The 27347-nt window shown below is 42.4% G+C and overlaps 1 protein-coding gene across 3 annotated transcripts in view; it reads left to right on the top strand.

Moving 5' to 3' along the window:
* Window positions 1-27347, top strand: part of LOC140199223 (succinate--CoA ligase [ADP-forming] subunit beta, mitochondrial-like) — a 202105-nt gene that overhangs the window by 28422 nt on the left and 146336 nt on the right. For all 3 annotated transcript variants that reach the window (XM_072260920.1, XM_072260918.1, XM_072260919.1), the window contains exons 3-4: window positions 7247-7346; window positions 14988-15150. In XM_072260920.1, coding sequence (XP_072117021.1) covers window positions 7247-7346; window positions 14988-15150 — 263 coding nt within the window. The remainder of the gene's footprint in view (window positions 1-7246; window positions 7347-14987; window positions 15151-27347) is intronic.

The following is a 27347-nucleotide window of genomic DNA, read 5'->3' as shown; positions in this document are numbered from 1 at the left end:
AATAATGCAATACAGGGTGTGTGTGTGTGTATATATATAGATATAGATATGTATATAATGTATATAGAAAGGAAGTAATCCGATGATTACAAAATTATTGTTCAGTTTTACCTCCAGTCCACTCCCTATCCCATTCCCTGCTGCAGTTTATCAGGTATAAGTGGCACCACTAATCAAACTGTCCTGACAGAATGGCACCACAAGACCATTGATTATAAGTGGAGTTCTCCTGCAGCTCAAAATGTCAGCATAATATCTATACTGATTTGCGTACTTAGAGTCTACGCATCTGAAAACAGAAGTGCCCAAAGTGTGAAGTGCTTGTTTCTATCCTCTATAAGTATTCATATCAATACTGACATAAAAAAATGGCACAAATGACACAAAGAATCTAATAAGAATCAGGTTTATTATCACTGACATCAGTCATGAAATTTGTTTACAGCAGCAGCAGTAGAGTGCAAAACAAAAATTACTGTATAAGTTGTTCCTAAAATGTCAGGCTCCTATACCGCTTTCTAAATAGTAGTAATGTGAAGAGGGCATGTCCTGGATGGCAAGGGTCTTTAATGGTGAATGCCTTCTTGACATCCACTATTAGCCCATATGTTATAGAGCAGATTTAGGTTATTTGGCCCATCGAGTCCACTCTGCCATTTCATCAAGGTTTTCCTCTCAGCCCCAATCTACTGCCTTCTCCCAATATCCCTTCATGACCTGACCAATCAAGAATCTATCTATACCTCGCTTGTGCCTGTGATGGAACTGGCTGAGTCTAGAATTATTACTTACGATTGCAGCCTCTTGCAGTCCAATGGACTGGAACCTCCAAATCACACACCAAATCTTGTCACACTCCTTAATGTAGCAGAGCCTTCTTCATGATTACATCAATAGGTTGGGTGCAAGATAGATCCATTGAGATGTTGTTGGTCAGGAACTTGAAGCTGCTCACCCTTTTCACTGATGACCCCCAAAGAGGACTGGTGTGTGTACTCCCGATTTCACCTTCCTGAAGTAAATAATCAATTCCTTGATCATTCTGATGTTGAATGCAAGGTTATTCTGACACCACTCAACCTATCTATCTCACTCATGTATGCCTTCTTATTGCCATTTGGGACTCTGCTAACAGTTGACTCATCACCAAATTTATAGATGGCATTTAAGTTGTGCCTAGCTACACAGTCAGGAATGTAGAGTAGAGCAGTGGGTTAAGCACACATACTTGAGGTGCACCAGATTTGTCACTAAGAAGATGTCACTACACATACCCACTGAATATTGCCTCCCAATGAGGAGGTCAATGACCTCATAAGAGGCTCATGTTTTAGAGCTTGTTGATTAGTACTGAGGGAATGGTATTGTTGAATGCCAAGCTATAATTGATAAACAGCTCTTCCTTCAGTTAGTCCTGATGAAGGGTCTCGGCCAGAAACGTCGACCGTATCTCTTCTTAGAGATGCTGCCTGACCTACTGTGTTCACCAGCAACTTTGATGTGTGTTGATTGATAAACAGCAGACAAGATCATGTTATGCTGATATCTAGGTGAAAGCCAAGTGGTGAGATTGCATCTGCTGTCAAATTATTGTGGTAGTAGGCAAACTGGAGCAGGTCCAGGTGCCTCCTCAGTCAGGAGTTAATTCTAGCCATGATCACTGCTGAAAGCATTTCATCATAGAGCTTTCTTGTAAAAAGGCCAGAGTCTCTGCTCATGTACATGTGAATCAGCTATCGGTGGGCTTCAAGATATTCCAAATTCCGTAGAGAGCCTTTAGCACAGGGGCCCCCAACCTTTATTGCACTGCGGACTGGATTAATATTGACAATATTCTTGTGGACTGGCTGACTGGGGGGAGGGGAAGGGGGTGTTAATCACGACTGGAATGTAGGTGATAAGTCAACGATAAGTCACTTATAAGTGGCCAATACACTCAATTTCGTTTCTAACAGAGTTTATCTAACGAATTTAATATTAAACACACAGCCACACAGGGCAGAATTCCTGTTGTTTGCATATTTTCCTCGCATGAATATAATGATAAGTCAATTATAACAGTGGTCCCCAGCCTCTGGGCTGTGGACCGATACATTGCCGTGAAGAATGCAGCAGTGGCCGGAACGCACCCAACACATCTTTAAGAAAAAAGCCGAAATAAACAAGCTACTTAATTAGGTGCCACGCGGCATGTAAATGTCGGCCCAGATCAGAGGCGACACAGTCGGCTTCCTTAATTTAATATCATTAAACTGAATGATACAATACAGGTTATAAACTATTTTTTTTATATATATATATATATATATATATATATATATCCGTAAATGTGTGTGTGGATACAAAAAATAATACTCCAGGAGGTAGATATCAGTCTTACGGTGTCAGGTAAGTTTAAGCAGTTCGGTTCACTTCATGTTGTGTCGAGTTGAATTGATGGAGAGAGACAGAGTTAATTGAGTTGATGTTCAAGTTGGCAGCTTTAGTTGTTCTTGCTTCCGAAGTCTTCAGAGTCACTTCGTGTGACCCCCACACAGACACAGATGGATAGAGCCCCTTCTAGGGAACGGTCTACTAACCCATGGCACGGGTTCACCACCAGCAGACCCCCACAGGCAAGCTCTTTACTGCACTAGTAATCACAGTTGGAAATTAATCCGTCTGTGGCCTCCACCTTCGTGGTGGTCTTAAACTCCACCAGTGGTTTCTCGGGTAGCTTCCGCAGATCTCTTGTGTCGTGTCTCCTCTACCGTTATCAGACCGAAGGATCAATTTTTATAATCCATCCAAAGTTCCAGCGTCCGTTAGCTCAACCGCTTTGAGCTATTACCATGGTGACTTCTCAGCTCGCGCTGTACTCTCTTTTAATTGCCTCCTTGTTCATTAGACTGCTGAACTTTCTAGCAGTTTCTCACCTGCGTGAAACCTTCCCCCTTTTGGAAAAATTTTGGTCTTCGAGATTGTTGGTGTTAAAGAAGGTATAGAGGGGGATAATCCAATAAAATTTTTTCAAAGGTCGATCCCGGAAAATTTGCAAATGGAAGAGGGAAATCGGTCAATTGAAATTGAACGGGCACATAGAGCTCTAAGATCAAAACCACAACACGACCAAAATCCATGATCAATTTTAATAAAATGTTTAAGGTTTCAAGGTAAAGAAAGGATTCTACAAGCGGCTGCCCAAGCTGCCGAGAATAGGAAAGGGCCATTGATGATAGAAGGGAACAATATTTTTTTCTACCCTGACATAAGTTATGAACTTTTGAAGACAAGGAAGAAATTCAACCCAGTGGAACAACGTCCTATGGGATCATGGTTATCAGTTTATACTGCGCTATCCTGCAACGTTGAAGATTTTTTTGGCTGAGGGAGAAAAAAAATTAATGATTATCTGTTGCTGTTGTTTCAGTTCCAAGTGGTTAATTTTACTGTCTATGTTCTCCAAAACACTAGCATTCTTGAGTCGAGCTGAAACTAGACACTGCTCATTACACTCCCAAGTTATCTCTGGGCTAGTCTTTGCAGCTGGTCGTGACCCCAACTGATACGGATTTAGAATCAAAATAAGGTTTGATTAGGGTTACATGCACTAATTGAGTGGTCTTCCTTCTACCAGGTGTCCTGATAACATAGTTCAGCTCATCAATTTTCCTCATTATTTCGTAAGGTCCACTAAATTGAGCCTGGAGAGGGTTATTCTCCAAGGGAAACAAAACCAAGACCTTATCTCCAACCTCATAGCTTCGCTCCTTCGCCTGTCTGTTATACCAGCGCTTCATATCAGCCTGGGAGTCTTGGAGATTGTGTTTCGCAAGGTCACAAGCCCTGCTCAGCCTGTCTTGAAACTCTAAGACATAATCCAATACATCAATTCGCACTTCCATATCAGACCATTGCTCTCTCAGTAAGGTCAAAGGTCCTCGAGGCCTATGACTGAACCCCAATGATTCCTGGATCGAATCTCTTATTGCAAATAGGAGTAAAGGTATACTCTCATCCCAATGTTTTTCATTTTCCATACAGCACGTTTTAATCATGGTTTTGAGGGTAGAGTGAAACCTCCCTGGGATTGGGGTTGGTATGCCGTGGACAAAATTTGTTTCGCTCCCAGTTCTGTAACTATCTGTTGGAATATACCCGATGTAAAATTACTGCCCTGATCCGATTGTATCTCCTTGGGCAGACCCACTAACGTGAAGAACTTAATAAGTGCCTTCACCACTGTTTTAGCCTTTATGTTCCTGAGGGGTATTGCTTCTGGGAACCTAGAGGCAGCGCACATAATGGTTAACAAGTATTGGTGGCCACCTGCAGACTTTGGCATTGGGCCAACACAATCCACAATGACCCTGGAGAAACGTTGGCCAAAAGCTGGTATGGGGCAAAGTGGCGCTTTTGGGATAGTCTGACTTGGTTTCCCTACCACTTGACATGTGTGACAAGTTTTACAAAAAACCACCACATCCTTATCAGACCATTTCATCCTTAGAAACAGCTATCTCTTTTAAAACTGCAAGCTCAGGATCCCTATCCTGCTCTTCCACAAGCTTCCACGTGGACAATGACAAACCCACTCTTATCTGCCTCACTACCTGGGTCCTGGTCGAACACAGATGGTAGAAAAGTTTCAGATAAGTCAGTAGGATCCGTACCCCTGTTTTCGCTATCATGGGCACCTGACCCCTCCCATCCAGATTGCTTCACTTCTGCAGCCTTCCTTGTCATACTTCTTGTGACCGCGCATGCGGGATAAAGTTCACTGTCTGCGCTTGTCTCAATAACAGCAGGCCAGCTTGTTAGCTGTAACCCTGGGTATACATCTTTTCCTGCCAGGTCATTTTCCAACAAGACGTCCACGTTAGCTATCGGTAATTTAGGTTGTATCCCTATCTCAACTGGTTCAGACACTAAGTCACATTTCAAAATTATTTTGTGCAAAGGCACAACCTCTGCTTCCCTGCTAATACCTTCCAGAATATTCACTTGGTCCGTTTTTGTCTCATCACCAAATTCTAAGACATCACTTAATATCAGTGACTGAAAGGCTCCAGTATCGCGCCAGATTCTCACTGGAACTAGGGGTGACCCCTCCTTCACAGACACAAAACCCTTGATAATAAACCACTTAATCCCTTCCTGAACTCGGCCAGACCCCACCTTCCTTCATGTGGTCTCAGCCACTGGCGCACACACGTCGGGGGTTTTCCCCTTCTCCTTTCTCATTTCTTTCTTCCGAATAAGACAGTTAGACGCCACATGGCCAAGCTTTCTGCAGTAGTAACAGGTAAAACTGGAAAATTTATTTCTGGTGGGTTTCCCCTCCTCTTTACTTCTGTCACTAGCCCCTGCCTTGTCTTCTGTTTTACTTGGTGGATTAACCTGGTAACTGTTCTGATAACCCTTGCTCGGGAAAAACCCAATCTTGTGAGTCAGGGCAAGCTCATCCGCTAACCTAGCAGACGTGGAAAGAGTCTCAAACTTTTTCTCTTCTAAGTATGGCCGTATCTCACTTGAGACACACTCTTTAAATTCCTCGATTAGCATCAGCTGTCTCACTTTGTGGTAGTCCTCGTCTACCTCTTTCGAGGCACACCACTGATCAAAGTACCTCTCCTTTTCATGGGCAAACTCTATATATGTCTGTTTCCCAGACTTACTCAAACCCCGAAACTTCTGTCGGTACGCTTCTGGCACTATTTCATAGACCTTAAGCACAGCCTCCTTTACAGTATCATAATTAGTCGGCTCGGTCACAGATAAGGCAGAATATGCTTGCTGCGCCTTCCCTTTTAACACACTTTGCAACAATACTGCCTAGTCCTCTCTCAGCCACTTCCTGTTCTGAGCCACTTTCTCAAAATGTAGGAAGTACTTATCAACGTCTTTTTCAGCAAACGGAGGTACCAACTTAATTTCCTGACTGACATTAATTGATACACCCCTCTCGCCACCACGACTTGACACTTGACCCCCTTGACGCCACATCTCCCTCTCAAACTCCCTCTGTTTCTCTGCCTCTGCAGCCTCGAACTTAAGTCTCTCCATTCTTAATTGTTCTAGTCTTAACAAGGTCTCCTCATCACCTATCGGAAACTTCTGTAGCGACTCCTCCTCAAATATCTCTTTCCCAACACAATATTCAGCTATTTTCCTCTGAATTCCTGTCTTCATCATATTCTTCTGTATTCTGGAAAGTTTCCATTTCTTAGTAATGTCACATAAAACCTCCTTTCTGGCACTCCTCAAAAACAAAGGAGTAGGGTTTTCTATAAATTCACTAGCCTCCATTTCTGCTGTTTTCCACACACAGATTAATTGCAAGGGATTTCCCCAATCAAGACAAGCCCCCACACAATTTCGAAAATTGGCTCCAACCAAATTTGTTCAGATCCCGGACGCAGACCCCAAGTTTGTCATAGACCCCGTGACGGGTTGAAAAGGTCCAGCAGAAATGGAACACACCTGGAGTCTGGTTTACTATAAATTAAGACTATATTTATTACTACTACAAATTAATATCATTAAACCGAATAATGCAATGCAACTATAGTGTAACTTTTATTGCTGCAGAAACTAAAATCTGGAAATCTAACCCCAACCTGAGTATTGCTTACAATACTCAGCAGGCTGAAAACAGAGGCTGAAATGTCCTCAGATGCTGCTTGACTTGCAGAGTATTTCCAGTATTTAATTTCTATTTAATTTGTTCTTCCATTTTGCAAATGGAGTTTGTGTCCCACTACAGAGACAGTGGTTATAAAAACATTATTAGGTTTGTCTTTAATCTGTATCTTTAAGTGAATTTAAGCTCCAGTAATCTTATTTCTCCAAAGAACTTAAATATGTAAGTTGTCAGAAACTTCCTAGATCTTTAGTTGCTTAAACCTAAGCTATTGATTTGGGAATCTTTCACTAGCCAGTAGCATTGCCTCTGCTTTTAAAATGTGACCAAACATTTTAGTGTGTTCAAAGTGGGCTGAACTATTGACTGATTTGTCTTCAAATGCTGCTTTTGATTTTTTGAAGTACCTTCGCTGATTTTTCTATGCTGTTTCATCATCCACTTTGTGCGTATTGTCAAAGATGTTAATGCAAGCTCATAGCCTTTGTTAGTAAGTAAACTAGATGCATTTTGTTATTCATTGGTCCTTTGAGCTAAATAGGTAAGTGAATATTCAGGCCAGGGTAGTTTATAAATCGTACAGCACGGTTTAATCCTATATGTACCTGTTATTTTGCATCACAGGCTCAAGAGATTTTGTTGTAAAGGCACAGGTTTTGGCTGGTGGCAGAGGAAAGGGGGTATTTGAAGGAGGTCTGAAAGGAGGAGTTCAAATTGCTTACTCGTAAGTATTTTTTAAAAAAATTGTGCTTTTTCTTCCCTAATGATCAAGAAACTACCAACATTTAGACATACCTTGATGATTTTAAAATGTTACTTGAAAGAAACTGAGACAATTCCTTGCTTCCGTCCTAAATATTCTACTAAGTCCATATAAAGCAGTAATGTCAACTCTAGGTCAGATTCTTTTTCTAAATCCAATTTTGTTGGGTTGGTAGTAACATTGCCCTCTATTATGGTTACATGTGTGAAGTTTCATATACTGTTGTTTTCAAATGATTAATGAATTTATATTATATAAGTCATAAGTAGCAAATCAAAGGTTTTGTTCTTGATGAATCATTTTTCTCACTTGGAACTGTTTCACTTTACCTACTCCATGCTTCCTATTCTCTTTTTAAGTTACCTACTCTGTTGTCACCTGAAACTCTGTAAATCATATATGATTACATTCAGAGAGCTTGTGTAAGCTATATTTACATTTTGATGAGAGTCGTTTTTAATGGAATATGTTTATCTTGAGAGTCGATATTCCTTTTGAATATGGTTCATTATACTCTGACAATATTTCTTTCCGCTTTACCTCCCCATACAATCAGCTCTTTAAATTTGTAACTTTTGTCTTTATAGTTTTTATGTTGGATAATCCTAAAGCTTGTAGTTCTCACACCTGGCACTTCCCGTTTCTACCTCCTACCCAAGATCCACAAACCTGCCTGTCCTGGCCCTCAGCTTGCTCCTGCCCCATCGAACTCGTTTCTGCATACCTCGACACGGTATTATCCCCCCTTGTTCAATCCCTTGCTACCTATGTTCGTGACACTTCTCACGCTCTTAAACTTTTCGATGATTTTAAGTTCCCTGGCCCCCACCGCTTTATTTTCACCATGGATGTCCAGTCCCTATATACTTCCATCCTCCATCAGGAAGGTCTCAAAGCTCTACGCTTCTTTTTGGATTCCAGACCTAATCAGTTCCCCTCTACCACCACTCTGCTCCATCTAGCGGAATTAGTCCTTACTCTTAATAATTTCTCCTTTGGCTCCTCCCACTTCCTCCAAACTAAAGGTGTAGCTATGGGCACCCGTATGGGTCCTAGCTATGCCTGCCTTTTTGTTGGCTTTGTGGAACAATCTATGTTCCGTGCCTATTCTGGTATCTGTCCCCCACTTTTCCTTCGCTACATCGACGACTGCATGCAGAGCTTGTTGACTTTATTAACTTTGCCTCCAACTTTCACCCTGCCCTCAAGTTTACCTGGTCCATTTCCGACACCTCCCTCCCCTTTCTAGATCTTTCTGTCTCTGTCTCTGGAGACAGCTTATCCACTGATGTCTACTATAAGCCTACTGACTCTCACAGCTATCTGGACTATTTCTCTTCTCACCCTGTCTCTCGCAAAAATGCCATCCCCTTCTCGCAATTCCTCCGTCTCCGCTGCATCTGCTCTCAGGATGAGGCTTTTCACTCTAGGACGAGGGAGATGTCCTCCTTTTTTAAAGAAAGGGGCTTCCCTTCCTCCACTATCAACTCTGCTCTTAAACGCATCTCCCCCATTTCACGTACATCTGCTCTCACTCCATCTTCCCACCACCCCACTAGGAATAGGGTTCCCCTGGTCCTCACCTACCTCCCCACCAGCCTCCAGGTCCAACATATTATTCTCCGTAATTTCTGCCACCTCCAACGGGATCCCACCACTAAGCACATCTTTCCCTCCCCCCCCCTCTGCTTTCCACAGGGATCGCTCCCTACGCGATTCCCTTGTCCATTCGTCCCCCCCATCCCTCCCCACTGATCTCCCTCCTGGCACTTATCCGTGTAAGCGGAACAAGTGCTACACATGCCCTTACACTTCCTCCCTTACCACCATTCAGGGCCCCAAACAGTCCTTCCAGGTGAGGCGACACTTCACCTGTGAGTCAGCTGGGGTGATATACTGCGTCCGGTGCTCCCGATGTGGCCTTTTATATATTGGCGAGACCTGACGCAGACTGGGAGACCGCTTTGCTGAACACCTACGCTCTGTCCGCCAGAGTAAGCAGGATCTCCCAGTGGCCACACATTTTAATTCCACATCCCATTCCCATTCTGACATGTCTATCCACGGCTTCCTCTACTGTAAAGATGAAGCCACACTCAGGTTGGAGGAACAACACCTTATATTCCGTCTGGGTAGCCTCCAACCTGATGGCATGAACATCAACTTCTCTAACTTCCGCTAATGCCCCACCTCCCTCTCGTACCCCATCTGTTACTTATTTTTATACACACATTCTTTCTCTCACTCTCCTTTTTCTCCCTCTGTCCCTCTGAATATACCCCTTGCCCATCCTCTGGGTTCCCCCCGCCCCCTTGTCTTTCTTCCCAGACCTCTTATATGATCTCGTTTCCCTTTTGCCAGTCACCTGTCCATCCCTCCCCCTCCTGTCTTCTCCTATCATTTTGGATCTCCCCCTCCCCCTCCAACTTTCAAATCTCTTACTCACTCTTCCTTCAGTTAGTCCTGATGAAGGGTCTCGGCCTGAAACGTCGGCTGCACCTCTTCCTAGAGATGCTGCCTGGCCTGCTGCGTTCACCAACAACTCTGATGTGTGTTGCTTGTAGCAGAGTCTGTTTACTAGAAGTTCTCATATGTGCTCTATTTCATTTCCCTTAACAAGATCTATAAATATGGTCTCTTTTGTTGACATCTGCAAAAGTGGCAGCGCAATCATTGATCCCCAAATCCCCCTTCCCCACACAAAATAAAACGAGAAAGATTGGGCGAAAAACACAGAATACAAAAAAGATATAACACTGAAAAAATGTCCACAGTCCAAGTCCACATCGAAAACACAGAAAACCTGAACAGCATTCTCCCCGTCCTTAGCAGAGTGATCTCACCAGCAGTTAAAAAGGGAGTCTCCCCTGTCTGGCAGCAGAGCGATCTTCCAGCGATTAAAAAGGCAGGCAGCCAGCATTTCGATCTTCCTCATTGCTTTAATCGGCGAAATGGAGTCGAACATTGGCTCGCAGCCTTCTTGCCACGAGGTTGTCACACGTTGCCTCTGCCTCCTTGTACTATCTTGATGTACTTGTGTTTTGGAATGGTCTGGCCAGATGGCATACAAACAGCTTTTCACTGTATTTGTACACGTGACAATAATTTGCCAACTTGCCAAATCTGGAATACATAAAAGTGTATTAACAATGGTGTTTCAGTTGAAATAACTTAAGAAATAAAGCAGGTCAGTCGTCATCTTCGAAGAAATTCACTTTTCTGTAATCCCATATAGAACAAAGAATGGTACAGCACATGAACATGCCTTTCGACCCACAATATTGTGCTGAACCATCTAAAAAGTAATTTGAAAAAAAAACAAAGTCTGCCTATCTGCACCATGTCCATATTGCTCCATCTTTCTCATATTCATGTGCCTATCTAAATATAACTCTTAAAAACCTCTAATGTATTTGTCTCAGGCAGCACATCCCAGGCATCCACTGCTGAGTAAAAAAACTTAACCCTCGCATCTTCACTGCATACCCTCTGGTATTAGACATTTCTATCCAGGGGGGAAAAAAGAATCCCTGTCTACTCTATCTGTGCCTGTCATTATCTTATAGACCTTTATCACATCTCCCCTCAGCCTCTGCCGCTCCAAAGAAAACAATCCAAGCTTACCCAGCCTCTCATGATAGCACATGCCCTGTAAACCAGGCAGCACCTTGGTAAACCTCTTCTCAACATCCTCAACAAAGCCTCAACATCCTTCCTATGGTGGGGTGACCAGAACTAGATGCAATACTCCAGATGTGGCCTAACCTGAGTTTTATAAAGTTGCAACATAACCTTTTGACTTCTGACCTCAATGCCTGACTAACAAAAGCAAGCTTTCCATAAGATTTCTAACCACCCTATAGACCTGCGTAGTCACTTCCATTGAGCTGTGAACTTGGACTCCAGAATCTCTGCTCAGCAAGACTGATAAGTGTCTTGCCCTTAACAGTTTACTGTCTCCTTGCATTTGCCGTACTAAGGTGCAAAACCTCACATTTGTCTGGGTTAAACTCCATCTGCCATTTCTCTGTCCATATCTGCAACTAATCTATATCATTTTGTATTCTTTGCCAGTCTTCTTCAGTATTCACAACTCCACCAATCTTGGTATCATCTGCAAGCTTACTAACACACCTGTTTACATTTTCATTCAGGTCATTTGTATACATCACAAACAGCAGAGGTCCCAGCACCGATCCCTGTGGAACTCCACTAATTACCACCCTCCAGCTCGATTAAATCCCTTCACCCACTGTGTTTTATGTGATAGCCATTTCTGAATCCAAATAGCTAATTCGCCACAGACCCCATGCATCTTAATCTTCTGGATTAGCCTCCCATGGGGACTTTGTCAGATGCCTTACTAAAATCCGTGTTTATACCTCCCATTACCCGACCCTCATCATTCTCTCTCGTCATCTTGTCAGAAAAAAAGACTCAGTGGTTGGATAAGTCATGACCTGCCCCGCACAAAGCCATGCTGGCTCTCCCTAATTAGGCTAAGGGTTTCCAAATACTTGTATATCCTATCTCTAAGAATTTTCTCCAGCAATTTCCCTGCACATGATACTCGCTGGTCTGTAGTTCCTTGGGTTTCCCCTTATTCCCTTCTTAAATAAATGTACAACATTAGCCACTTGCCAGTCCTCTAAGACTTCGCCTATGCCTAGAGAAGACATGAAGATGCTGGTCGAAGCCCCAGTAATCTAACCTCTTGTCCCCTTCAATTACCATGGGTAAATCCCATCAGCTCCTTGGGACTTAGCCACTTCCTCCTCCTTGACCTCTAAACACCCTAACGTAATTATACCTTCAACACTGATCTCCTGGTCTTCCCTGGAGTGGTCCTACCTTCTCCCTAGTTATCCCTTTGGCCTTGATGTATGTATAGAATGTCTTGCGATTCACCTTAATCCTACTGGCCAAGGTCTTTTCATGGCCCCTCCTGGCTTTCTGGATTCCCTAACTTAGTTCTTTGCTGGGTTCTTTATAATCCTCATGTACTCCATTTGATCCTACTTTCCAAGTTTTACATAATTTTCCTTTTTCTTCTTGACTAATTCATCACTTCTCTGGACATCCAAGGTTCTTTAATCTCTCCATCCTTGTCCTTCCTTTCCTTTACTCTGCAATTGATCTTTAAATGCCCTCCACATACCTGAAGTGGGCTTTCCAGAAAAAAGGTGTTCCCAATTAACACTCTTAGTTCCTGTCCAATGCCCTCATCATTTGCCCTACTCCAAATTAAAACTCCCACAATGACCATACCTATCCTTAACTATTACTATCCTGAAATTTAAGGAATTGTGGTCAGTGTTCCCTAACTGCTCCCTCACTCAAATGTCAGTCACCTGGCCTGGCTCATTATCCAACACCGGGTCCAGTATGGCCTTTCCTCTTGTTGGTCTGTCCGCATAATTGATTTATAAACCTTCCTGGATACACTTAACAAATTCTCCCCCACTTAAACCCCTTGCACTAAGAAGGTCCCAGTTTATATTAGGGAAGTTGAATTCCCTCATGACAACAACCCTATTATTTTCACACATTTTCTTAATCTGATTCATATCTGTTCCTTAATGGCCTGGTGGCTATTGGGGGGCGGGTCTGTAGTGCAATCTCATCAGTGTGATTTCATCCTTCCTATTCCTGAGTTCTACCTAATTGGACTCAGTATCTGAACCCTCCATTATGTCTTCACTAAGTGCAGTTGTAATATTGTCCCTGATTAGTAGTGCAAATCCACCCCTCCCCCTTACCACCACCTATATCTTTTCTAAAACTTTGAAAACCTGGTATATTAATCACCCATTCCTGCCCCTCTCTCAACCAAGTTTCTGTAATAGCCCCAACTTCGTAGCTCCATGTACTGATCCATGCTCTTAAGTTTATCACCTTTACCCATAATATTCTTGCATTAAAATATATATACTTCTTATACCTGTTATTTCAATTTTGCCTTTCAAAACTTTCCCTGACATCTACCATCCTGTCCAGTCCTTCACTTACTGACCTGCTGCTCTGGTTCCCAGCCCCTGCAAAACTAGTTTAAACCCTCCTGAGTTGCATTAGCAAACCTCCTGGCAAGAATATTCGTTCTCCTCTATTTCAGGTGCAACTTCTTGTAGAGGTCACCCCTTTCCCAAAAAAGGTTCCAGTGATCCAAGATCCTGCCCCATCTGCTCAGCCACTGATTCATCCATGCTATCGTCTCATTCCTACCTGCACTAGTCTGCGGCACAGGAGTAATCCAGAGGTTACTACCTTGGACGTCCATCTCTTTAGCCTGTTTCCTAACTTTATATACTCACTGCACAGGACCTCTTCCCCTTTTCTGCTTATGTCATTATGCAACATGACTTCTGGCTGTTTACCCTCCTCCTTGAGAATATCTTGTAGCTGCTATGATACATCCTGGACTCTCACACCCAGGAGGCAACACACTATCCTGGTGTCTCTTTTGCAGCTGCAGAATCTCCTGTCCCCCTAACTGTTGAGTCCCCTATTGCCACCACACTGCCTGACTTTACCTTCCCCTGCTGAGTCTCAGAGACGGCCACAGTGCCACCTGTGCCTTGATGGGTCATCCCCTCTCCCAGCAGCATCGAAAGAGGTATACTTGTTGCTGAGGGGAATGGCCACAGGGAACCCTGCACTGACTTCCTATTCCCCTTGCCTCTCCTGGTAGTCACCCATCAGTAGATCTGAAGCCAGTACTCTGATTACCTTGTCTTGTCCACACCTGCGATCATGCTCTGTTTATTTGTTGCTCCAGTCTTTGGCCTTCTGCTGCTAGCCTTCAGTTTGAAAATTTGGTTGATCACTGAGCTTGGAAAAAGGTTTACAGACATTTCGCTCCAGTCGAGAAGCCATCATCAGTGCACAGTTGAGGGTGTTGTCTCCTCAGAACGCTGGCTTATATACTTCTACAGGGTCCGAATGGATATTGATTAGACATTGTGATCTGGTTGTCTGGTTCAAAACACTGTGAATCGTTTAGCAGTATAAGATTTTGATTGGTTAGCTTCGAGGGAGTCCTGTTGGATGTGTTTGCTTTGCTGTCCAGATCCCAAGATTACCGGTGATTTATTGATTGTTGACATAGTTGTTTCCCTTTTCTCCGTAAGGTTTCAATATACTAGATCTATGTTAATGTGTTTGTTGATGGATCCTTCTGCAGAGAATCCACTTTCAATGGACCTTCCTCAATATGTCTATTTTGCTAAGCTTGGTGACCAACCGAACTTCCAAATAGTCGACCCGAGCTACCAGTACTCTGCAATATTTCAAAGCCTTTAGCTTGTTAATCTGCAGGATGTTCAGAAGGAGATTCAGTATAAAACCAAAATGGAGAATCAGCAGTTTTGCATTCTTGGTTGCCTCTAATATTCTGATCCTGCCTTTATCAAAGACCTTTGTTTGAGGGTAGTTGGTATAAACTAGAAAAATCCCTGCAGCTGGTGGTATACTTTAAGAATAACTTTTAAGATATTATCTTACTCTTTGGAGTTTTAAAAATACCAAATTAATATTGTGTGTGTACAAATTTCTGTACATATTGTAATCAATTAACAACCTGGTTGATCACTTTCTTCTTCCCAGTCCAGAACAAGCCCGGGATATTACTTCCCAAATGATAGGAAAGAAGTTATTTACGAAACAAACAGGTGCAAAAGGAAGAATATGCAACAAGGTATTGATCTGTGAGCGAAGGTACACCAGGAAAGAATATTACTTTGCGATAATACTGGATAGGATATTTCAGGTGAGCAAATGGTCAAGATTGTCATAAAAATCTGGTGAATTGCTATAGTGTTTTATTCATATTAAATTTATGAATATCTTAATTTATACTGTTATGGAAGCTAGGGATTTCAGGGAAATAATGTCTTGGAACAAAATGATATTACAAAAGAGGAAATGCTGCGGATCTTGAAGCACATTTCGGGGTATAAACCTCCGCAGCCAGACTAAGTGTGTTCTAATACATTGTGGGAAATTATGGAAGAAATTGCTGAGGCCTGGCAGAGGTATCTGTAGCACTGTAAGTCACGTGTGATGTACTGCAAGATTAGAGTGTGAATAATGTTGTGCCTTTTTTGAAAAAGGGCTGCAAGGACAAGTCTGACAAACTTGTCCTCTTCACTAAGCAGGACATAAATAATCTTCCGGAAATAGTAGGGGATAGAGGGTCCAGTGAGATGGAGGAACTGAGGGAAATACATGTTAGTAGGGAAGTGGTGTTAGGTAAATTGAAGGGATTAAAGGCAGATAAATCCCCAGGGCCAGATGGTCTGCATCCCAGAGTGCTTAAGGAAGTAGCCCAAGAAATAGTGGATGCATTGGTGATAATTTTTCAAAACTCTTTAGATTCTGGACTAGTTCCTAAGGATTGGAGGGTGGCTAATGTAACCCCACTTTTTAAAAAAGGAGGGAGAGAGAAACCGGGGAATTATACACCGGTTAGCTTAACATTGGTGGTGGGGAAAATGCTAGAGTCAGTTATCAAAGATGTGATAACAGCACATTTGGAAAGCGGTGAAATGATCGGACAAAGTCAGCATGGATTTGTGAAAGGAAAATCATGTCTGACGAATCTCATAGAATTTTTTGAGGATGTAACTAGTAGAGTGGATAGGGGAGAACCAGTGGATGTGGTATATTTGGATTTTCAAAAGGCTTTTGACAAGGTCCCACACAGGAGATTAGTGTGCAAACTTAAAGCACATGGTATTGGGGGTAAGGTATTGATGTGGATAGAGAATTGGTTAGCAGACAGGAAGCAAAGAGTGGGAATAAACGGGACCTTTTCAGAATGGCAGGCAGTGACTAGTGGGGTACCGCAAGGCTTAGTGCTGGGACCCCAGTTGTTTACAATATATATTAATGACTTAGATGAGGGAATTAAATGCAGCATCTCCAAGTTTGCGGATGACATGAAGCTGGGCGGCAGTGTTAGCTGTGAGGAGGATGCTAAGAGAATGCAGGGTGACTTGGATAGGTTAGGTAAGTGGGCAAATTCATGGCAGATGCAATTTAATGTGGATAAATGTGAGGTTATCCACTTTGCTGGCAAAAACAGGAAAACAGATTATTATCTGAATGGTGGCCGATTAGGAAAGGGGAGGTGCAACGAGACCTGGGTGTCATTATACACCAGTCATTGAAAGTGGGCATGCAGGTACAGCAGGCGGTGAAAAAGGCGAATGGTATGCTGGCATTCATAGCAAGAGGATTCGAGTACAGAAGCAGGGAGGTACTACTGCAGTTGTACAAGGCCTTGGTGAGACCACACCTGGAGTATTGTGTGCAGTTTTGGTCCCCTAATCTGAGGAAAGACATCCTTGCCATAGAGGAAGTACAAAGAAGGTTCACCAGATTGATTCCTGGGATGGCAGGACTTTAATATAATGAAAGACTGGATGAACTAGGCTTGTACTCGTTGGAATTTAGAAGATTGAGGGGGAATCTTATTGAAACGTATAAAATCCTAAAGGGATTGGACAGGCTAGATGCAGGAAGATTGTTCCCGATGTTGGGGAAGTCCAGAACGAGGGGTCATAGTTTGAGGATAAAGGGGAAGCCTTTTAGGACCGAGATTAGGAAAAACTACTTCACACAGAGAGTGGTGAATCTGTGGAATTCTCTGCCACAGGAAACAGTTGAGGCCAGTTCATTGGCTATATTTAAGAGGGAGTTAGATATGGCCCTTGTGGCTAAAGGGATCAGGGGGTATGGAGGGAAGGCTGGTACAGGGTTCTGAGTTGGATGATCAGCCATGATCATACTGAATGGCGGTGCAGGCTCGAAGGACCGAATGGCCTACTCCTGCACCTATTTTCTATGTTTCTATGTCTATGTTTCTAAACGTCAAGGGTAAAAAAAATTACTGGAGCAGATTCTGAGAGACAGGATCCATGTGCATTTAGAAAAGTAAGCACTGATTAAGGGTATGCAGTATGGCTTTGTGTATGGGAGATCGAGTCAAGCAAATCTAATCAAGGTTTTGCAGAGGTGACAGCGAGGACTGACAAGGGTATTAGCAGTAAACATTGTTTACAGTAAATTTAGCAAGATTTTTAACCAGTGCAAGGTCCTTCACGATAGGGTGATCAGGAGGTTAGATCACATGGAATTCAGGGTGTACAAAATTGGCTTGGTGGAAAGTGTCGGAGGAGGGTACTGGGAGGGTTGTCTTCCAGATTGGAAGTGTGCTGTAAGGATTTATGTTGGGTCCTGTGTTTGTAATGTGTATTCAAGGAATGGCCGATGGAATTTAGCTCAGAGATGCAAACTGCTGCAATTTGGTAAATTAAAGCAGGGCAGGCTTTGCATTGTGGCAGAGCTCTGGACATTGTTGCAGAACAAAGTCATCTAGAGGTACGAGCAATCTGATGGTATGAACATTGATAATTTGTCATCCTCCCCTTTCCCTGTTCTTCAGTTCCCCTGTTGGCTCCCCTCTTATCTCTTCACTTCTCCTCACCTGCCTATCACATGGTGCCCCTTCTCCTTCCCTTTCTCCCATGGTCCATTCTCTTATCCTATCAGATTCTTTCTCTAGCCTTTTCTACCTATCACCTCCCAGCTTCGTACTTCATACCTCCTCCCCCATCCATCTGCCTTCACCCATGGTTAAGTTTGTACTTCTTCCCCTCTCCTCACCACCTTATTCTGCCTTCTTTCCCCTTTGTTTCCAGTTCTAATGAAGGGTCTTGGCCCGACACCGCTACTCTTTATTCATTTCTATGGATGCTTCCTGACCCGCAGAGTTCCTCCAGCATTTTGTGTCTGTTGCGCTAGAGGTACAAGTACATCATTCCATGAAAGTGGAGTCATTTGTAGACTGGGGTGTGGCATACTTGCCTTTATCGGCCATGGCATTGAGAACAAATGGTGGGATGTCAAGTTTCAATTGTACAAGTCATTCATCAAACTGCACTTGGAGTATTGTGTGCTATTCTGATTGCCTCACTGTACGAAGAATGTGATTATGTAAGAGAAGGTGCAGAAAAGATCACAAGAATGTTTATTGAAGTGGAGGGCTTGAGTTGTATGGAAAGACCAGGTAGGCTTGACATTTCTTCCACTAGAGTGTTGAAGGCTGAGGGTTGATGTGATGTATTTTATAAATCATGAAAATCATAAAGTTAATAAGGTGGTGGTTACTTTTTTTTCTCAGCGTAAGGGATGAATGTAAGGAAGGACAAGCCAATGATTGGGTACAGATGCAGATAGAGCTAAGAATTAACTTGTACCACAGAGGCAAAATAGAAAAGAGCGAAGAATGCGGGACTTAAGCTACTGTATTTAACTGTGTGTAGCATTCAGAATAAGGTGGACGAACTCGTGGCGCAATTAGAGATTGGTCGGTATGATGTTGTGGGCATCACTGAGTCGCGGCTGAAAGAAGGCCATAGTTGGGAGCTTAACATCAAAGGATATACTTTGTATCGAAAGGACAGGCAGGAAGGCATAGGCAGTGGTGTGACTCTGTTGGTAAGAGATGGAATTTGCATCTTTAGAAAGAATGTTGAAACTTTGTGGGTGGAGTTAAGAAACTGTAAGGGTAGAAAAGCCAATATGGAAATCATATATAGGCCTCCAAGTAGTAGCCAAGATGTGGGGTTGAGATTACAAAGGGAGCTGGAAAAGGCATGTAATAAAGGTAATGACACAATTGTAATGGCGGACTTCAATATGCAAGGGGATTGAGAAAATCAGGTTGGTGTTGGATAATTTAGAAGAATATCAGCCAGACACAAGCCAATGGAACTACAAAGTCGTTAAGGAAGGCATCTTTGTCAGCATGGATGATTTGTGTTGAAGAGTCTGTTTTCATGCTTTATAACTGCATAGCAACTCCAAGAGTCCCATTTTCCTTTCTTTATATCTCTATGTACCAACAATTCTCCCTCACTCATGCCCAGTTAATGCTTGCTGACAATCTAGTTACCTGGACACCCAACAGTCTTGATTATAATCCTCCACCATGGTTGCCTTTCTTTTGAAGGGATGCTTCACTTTTCAACTTTCCCTCTGTGGACTTGGGGAACAATATCTAAAATTGATATTTCTTCTGCAGACAATTGCATTCGTGTGCAGACTGTGTGGGCTTGCTCTTGCCAACAACGCTCATGAACTCAGGGACTTGGGCTATATTATGTATTTTTTGTGTGACTATGTACTGTACTGCTGTTGTAAATATACCATATGTACCTTGTACTGGGTATGTATGACTGTTGGTACTGTGTTTTGCACCTTGAGCTCAGAAAAATGCTGGATGTTTGGATGTATTCATATATAGTTCAATGACAATTAAACTTGAACTTGAACTGAACTGTTCCTGATCTGTTATTTGTTGAGGTTAACTTTTTCTTTTGCTGAGAGCTTATTTTTATATATAATGAAACTTTTTAATCTGTGTTCATATTGTTTCAATAAAAGGAGAAAAATACAGAGAATACATTGGAAATCAACACCATGATTTTGATTGTTTAAAGATCTGTGTCAGTGCTGTGAGGTAGTTGCTGTTTGTATTTCCTGGACCCGTTCAGATGCACTGCAGTTAACTTTGCCAGTTCAGAGCATTTTCTATGTTCCTGTGAATGCTTGGTCAAAAGAATGTGATTTTGCATTCTGATCACTGATAGTTTTCAAAATTATAGAAGATTTTTAGAAAAAATCAGGATTGATTATTGTACCAGTTGGTCATTTGGTAACAATATTAACCTTCATTAGAAAAAACAAGTAAAAAAAAATTAACAGATAAAATACTGCAAATTCTGTAAACCTGAAATTTAAAAACAAACACATTGTGAACAGGTGGAATCGTTGATCCAAGAATTTCAGCTGCTGAGTACATTCAAGAATGGATGTTTTTTTTGCATAGTAATAGAATCAAGGGGTAGGGAGTTAATGTAGAAAAAATACACTGAAAGATTATGTATGATCTTGTTGAATGGTGAAGTGGAGAGGGAGAATGGTTTACTACGTTTTCTTATGTTACGTGGTGTCCAAGTCCTGATATTGCACCACTGGAAACAGATGTCTAACTGCTGTGTTACCCTTTTGGTTAATCAACAATGTGGATTTGTGAAGTTCATTTGAAGATGTCTGCTGGCCACTTGCTGCTGTCCACTAGTGGTGAATTATATATCAGTCAAGCAGGCTGTTTGTTCTGAATAATATCAAGTTTTACTGTAGGTACTATACCTTTACAGAAAAATGGAATGCATTCCATCATGCTCCTAATTGTACTTAGTAGATTGTAGAAAAAATTTGGAGAGTCAGATTGAGCTACTCATGGCAGATTATTCAGCCTTTGACTATCGCTACAAAACTTGGCCCTGGAAACTTGTCAACACTGGCACCTATCACTCCCAGAGTGGAAAGCTCCTGAAGTAGTAATACCATCAAATATCAATGAGAAGTAGTTACATTCTTTGTTAACAGATGATTGTTCTTTAGTGACACAAATGCTACTTGATACTTGTGCCTCAGTCTCATCTAGGTTTTGTTGCTTGGCTGCAAACTGTGTCATTAATGGAGGAGTTCCAACTCTGAACATAGTGCAACCATCACAAGCCTCCTCACCTCTGACCTTTTGATGGAAAGTAGGTTACTGATAAAAGGACCTGCTTATGGAACTTGCATAGCAAAGTGCTGGGGAGAAGATGTTCATTCCCCAACAGCTGAAGCTGTGGAGAAAGATTGTTTGCTGACATCCTTTACAAACTACTGACTCCCACAGTTATCTTTGTTATACTTCTTCCCACCCTGTCACTTGTTAAAATGCTGTTCCCTTCTCCGATTTCCTATGCTTCCATGGCATTTGTTCTCAGGATGTCCACTCCAGGACATCCAAGAAAACATTCAGGAAACCTTAGTTCCCTTGCACCACTATCTATTCTCCCCTCACCCCATTTCTTTCACTCTCAATGCTATAGGGATGGGGTTCTCCTTGCCTGCATGTACCACCCCACATCCAACACATCATACTCCACAACTTACACCATCTCCAGTGGAATCCCACCACCAGGCAGTTCTTCCTCTTCTACCCCACCCACTTCCGTTTTCTGCAGAGATTATTCTCGCTGTGACTCTTTTTCCACTCATCCCTCCCCACTGATCATCCTTCTGCAACCATGGTGAGCGCTACAACAGCTCCTACAGCTTCTCCTTCACCATCATTCAGAGCACTAAACAGTCCCTCCAAGTGAGGCAGTGCTTCACGTGCAAGTCTTGGAGTCACTTATTGCATCTGAGGAGGCCACACCAGGAGCACCAGGTCGGGGGATTGCTTCATTGATCACCCTCTCTCCATCCACCACAATAACCAGGATCTCCCAGTGGGGCTCAATTTCAGTCCCTATTCTGACGTCATGTTTTCGTGGCTGCCTCTGCTGCCATGATGAGGTCAAACTCAGGTTTGAGTAGTAATAACTTATATTCTACCTTGGAGGTTTCTGAGCTGATGACATAAGCATAGATTTCTCTAACTTGTAATCAAACCACTCAGATTTTTGCTTTCCCCTCACATCCCACCAACACTTAAAAAAAAAATTCTTCCTCCTTACTGGTGGTCATTTCACCTTTTCCCCTTCCCAGCACTCATGACGTGCCCATTACCCTCCTCATCCCTTTTATTATATGGTCGACTGTCTTCTCCTAATACTTTTCCCCCTCAGCCCTTTACCCGTCCACCCATCATCTCTTAGCTTCTCACTTCATTCCCTTTCATCCCTCCCTTCCCCAGCCACCCACCTACCTTATCCTTCACTTAAATTCACTTATCACATGCCAACTTCTACTTCATCCCCTACCCCCCCCCCACCACCCCACCCCCATTCTGGCTTCTGCTCCCTTTCCAGCCCTGATAAAGAATCTTGGCTCAAAATGTCAGCTGTTCATTTCCCTCTATAGATGTTGCCTGATTTGCTGAGTTCTTAAACATTTTTTATGTGTTGCTCGAAGATTTCCAGCATCTGCAGAATCTCTTATGTGTCCGTGAAGCTCTCTTTTATGCTACATATGACTGCAACCAAAAGAGAATTTTGACCTTGATTTCCTTGAGTTCAATTTTACCAAAGGTAAACTCAGTGCATTGCTATTTTAGTGTCATTTACTTCACCTCTGGAATGTAACTTTTGCAGAGTTAAACAGCATGAAAATAGACCAATTGGCCTGTTAAATCCATGCTGACTGATGGCCACCCATCCATATCAATCCCATCTTCCATCATATTTCCCATAGCCTTCTATGCCCAGGCAATTCAAGAGTTTGTCTAGACAATACTCAAATAGTGTAAGTGAATCTACTTCCACCACACTCTTCAGCACTCTTGTGTCTGTGAAAGACCAGAGTCTGGAAATTTATACCCATATGTGGTATGAAGTTCTTTACAAGTGCTATCTGATAGTAATGGAGTTAGAGCACTACAGCACAGAATTCTTTGACCCTTCCGGTCTACACCAAACTGTGTTTCTACCTCGTCCTATTAACCCATACTTGGACCTTGCCCCTCATTCCCCCTCCCATCCATGTACTTATCCAAGCTTCCCTTAAATGTTGATGTCGAACCAGGATTCACCACTTCCTGTAGCAGTTGTTCCACAGTCACATTACCATCTGAGTGAAGAAGATTCCTCTCATGTTACCCTTAAACATTTTACCTTTCACCCTTAACCCATGACCTCTAGTTTTAATTTCACCTTTATCAAATCTCCCCTAATTGACCAATGCTCCATGGAATAAAGCCCTAATCTATTCAGTTTTTCCCTATAACTTGGGTCATGAAGTCCCAGCAACATCAATGTACATTTTCTCCATACTCTTAATCGTATGGATATCTTTTCTGCACGTAGGTGACCAGAACTGCACACAATACTTCAAATTTGACCTCATGAATGTCTTATTCAACTTCAACATAACATCCCAACTATTGTGCTCAATACTTTTGAAACCCTGCTGGTTTCCTTGTCTGCGTAAGTGTAGGTAATACACACTCTGGTCCCGCCAAACTAGTGGGATTGAGACTGCTGTCCCACCCCAAACCCCGGTTTGAGTGGACGCTGTGTAATTTGCTACCTTGTTACAACTCAGTGCCAGGAAATGAGACAGCACACTGCATACGATTAAAGGAATTATATTTATGAATCTTAACTAAAGTTAATAATCTATTCAATATACATAATTGATTTACTTGTTTGTTTATTATGTTTTATTTTATTTTTTATTATTTTTTCTCTCTCTCTGCTAGGTTATGTATTGCATTGAACTGCTGCTGCTAAATTAATAAATTTCATGTCACATGCCAGTGATAATAAACCTGATTCTGATAAAGTGTTAGTAAAGAAAAGAAAGAAAAAAAACAAAAAGAGTCCATTATAATTAAAAGGTCAAATATGCACAAGTTGGAGCTCAACTCTTCCAAAAGCCACACATATTCACCTCAATAGACCCCGGCACCTTTCTCCATTGAATCACGGTCTCCCACCATGTTGAATCCTATGACTGGTTCTCACCAGTGTCATCTCTGTTCATCTCCCGCTGAACAACAAAAAAACCCAGACCAGCCTTAGTGTCTCTCACAAAACCTCCCAGTTCCACCATCCTAATTGGATGACACACATTCCTTAGCATCCTTCAACTTCATCCATAACCCAAACAGGCTGAAAGCAGAACAGACTAACTACTCTTACAGAACTGCTAAAATGAAATAACCTACAACATAGCAGTAAAAATATGAACCAGGGTGTTACGCTTTGATTTATGAAGGCTAATGTGCTGAAAGCTCTCCTTACAACCCTACCTACCTGTGACACCATGTTCAAGGAACTGTGCATCTGTACGAGTAGCTAAGATGTGGGGTTGAGATCACAAAGGGAGCTGGAAAAGGCATGTAGTAAGGGTAATGTCTTAATTGTAATGAGGGACTTCAATATGCAAGGGGATTGGGAAAATCAGGTTAGTATCAGGTTGCAAGAGAGGGAATTTGCTGAATGCCTACGAGATGACTTTTTAGAGCAGTTTGTGCTTGAGCCTACTCAGGTAAAGGCTATCTTAGATTATGTGTTTGTGTAATAACCCAATAACTCATATTTTATTAGGGAGCCTAATACAAAGGAACCCTTCAGAGGCAGTAATCATAATATGTTTGAACTCATACCACAATTTGAGAGGGAGAAGCATAAGTCAGATGTATTACTATTGCAATGGAATAAAGGGAATTACAGAGGCATGAGAGAGGAGCTTGCACAGGTGGATCAAAGGAGTCTACTGGCAGGGATGACAGTAGAGCAGAGATGGCAAGTTTCTGGGAATAATTCACAAGGCACAGGATAGATAGGTCCTACAGAAGAAGTTGTTCTCAAATGGCAGGAGTGGACAACTGGCTGACACAGGTAGTTAAGGACTGCATAAAAGCCAAGGGAAGGGCATATTAGGTAGCAAAAGTGAGTGACGAGTTGGTTGATTGGAAAGCTTTTAAAATCCAAAAGGCAACAAAGTTATAGGAAGAGGAAAGAAGAAATTAGGGCAAACTAATCAATAATTTAAGCAGGATACTATCAGATTTTCAGTTATATAAAGAGTAAAAGGCAGGTGAGAGTTGATGTTGGATCACTGGAAAATGATGCTGGTGAGGTAGTAATGGGGAACAAAGAAATGGCAGATGAAATTAATGGGTACGTTGCATCAGTCTTCACCTTGGAAGACACTAGCAGTGTGCCAGAGGTCCGTGAGTGTCAGGAAGAAGGAATGAGTGCCATGGCTATTACCAAGAAAAACGTGTTGGGCAAATTCAAAGGTCTTTGGGTGGATAAGTCACTTAGACCAGATGGATTACATCCCAGAGTCCTGAGAGAGCTTGCTGAAGACAACGATGCATTGGACATGATTTTTCAAGAATCTCTTGATTCTGGCATGGTCCCGGATGTCTGGAAGATTGGAAATGTCACTCCACTCTTTAAAAGGGAGGGAGAGAGAAGAAATGAAATTATAGACCAGTAAGCCGAACCTCAGTGGTTGGGAATGTGTTAGAGTCTATTATTAAGGATGAGGTTTTGGATTATTTGGAGACAAATGATAAACTAAGTCAAAGTCAGCATGGTTTTTGTGAAGGGAAATCTTGCCTGACAAGTCTGTTAAAAGTTCTTCGAGGAAGTAACAAGCAGGCTGGACAAAGGGGAGACAGTGGATAGCATTTACTGGAATTTTCAGAAGGCATACACTGGCATGGACAGAGAAATGGCTGACAGGTAGAAGGCAGTGAGTGGGAATAAAGGTGTTTTCGGGTTGGCTGCCGATGACTAGTGGTGTTCCTCAGGGATCAGTATAGGTACTGCTACTTTTCACTTTGTTTGACAGTGATTTGGATAATGGAATTGATGGCTTTGAGACAAAGTTTGCAGATGACATGAAGACAGGTGGAGGGGTAGGTAGGTAGTACTGAGAAATCAATGCGATTGCAGCAAAGTGGCAGTTGGAATACAGTGTTGGGAAATGTATGCTAACGTACTTTGGTAAAAGGAACAATAGCATAGACTATTATCTAAATGAAGAGAAGGTTCAGACATGAGGGAGGAGCTGGCCAAAGTTGACTGGTCGGATATCCTAGCAGAAAAGACAGTGGAACAGCAATGGCCGGTATTCTTGGGAATAATGCACAAGGTGCAAAATCAGTTCATCCCCCGGAGAAGGAAGGATTCAAAGGGGGGAAAGTGGCCACAGTGGTTGACAAAGGAAGTCAGAGATAGCATAGCATTAAAAAAGAAGTATAACAGAGCTAAGGTGAGTGGACGACGGATGATTGGGAAATTTTTAAGGAGCAACAGAACTTAACTAAAAAGGCAATACAGGGAGAAAAAATGAGGTATGAATGCAAGCTAGCTAGGAATATAAAGGAGGATAGCAAAAGTTTTTTAGGTATGTGAAGAGAAGGAAGATAGATAAGAACAATGTTGGGCCCTTAAAGAATGAATTGGGAGAAATTGTTATGGGAAACAGAGAAATGGCAGATGAATTTAATAAGTTCTTTGGATCTGTCTTCACTAGGGAAGACACGAGCAATCTCCCAGATGTATGGATGGGCCAAGGACATAGGGTAACAGAGGAACTGAAACAGATTGACATTAGGAAGGAAACGGTGATGAGTAGACTGATGGGACTGAAGGCTAACAAATCCCCAGGTCCAGATGGTCTGCATCCTAGGGTACTAAAGGAGGTGGCTCTGGAAATTGTGGATGCATTGGTGATCATTTTCCAATGTTCGTTAGATTTAGGATCAGTTCCTGAGGATTGGCGAATGGCTAACGTTGTCCCACTTTTTAAGAAAGGAGGGAGGGAGAAAACAGAGAACTATCGCCCTGTTAGCCTAACATCAGTAGTGGGGAAGATGCTAGAGTCCATTATTAAAGATGAAATAGTGGCATATCTTGATAGCAGTGATAAGATTGGGCCGAGCCAGCATAGATTTACCAAGGGCAAATCATGCTTGACTAATCTATTGGAGTTTTTTGAGGATGTAACCAGGAAGATAGACGCGGGAGATCCAGTGGATGTGGTGTACCTTGACTTTCAGAAGGCATTTGATAAGGTACCACATAGGAGATTGGTGGGTAAAATCAGAGCTCATGGCATTGGGGGGAGGATATTGACATGGATAGAAAGCTGGTTGGCAGGTAGAAAGCAAAGGGTAGCAGTGAATGGGTGTTTCTCGGAATGGCAGGTGGTGACTAGTGGGGTGCCACAGGGCTCGGTATTGGGACCACAGCTGTTTATGATTTACGTCAATGATTTAGAGGAAGGCATTATGAATAACATCAGCAAATTTGCTGATGATACTAAGCTAGGTGGCAGTGTGACATGTGATGAGGATGTTAGGAGAATTCAAGGTGACTTGGATAGGCTGGGTGAGTGGGCAGAAAATTGGCAGATGGCGTTTAATGTGAATAAATGTGA

The sequence above is a fragment of the Mobula birostris genome, chromosome 6 (genome assembly GCF_030028105.1).
Source record: "Mobula birostris isolate sMobBir1 chromosome 6, sMobBir1.hap1, whole genome shotgun sequence".
In the NCBI taxonomy this organism is placed as follows: domain Eukaryota; kingdom Metazoa; phylum Chordata; class Chondrichthyes; order Myliobatiformes; family Myliobatidae; genus Mobula; species Mobula birostris.
The sequence above is the reverse complement of the archived record's forward strand: the minus strand, read 5'-3'. Positions and strand labels throughout refer to the sequence as shown.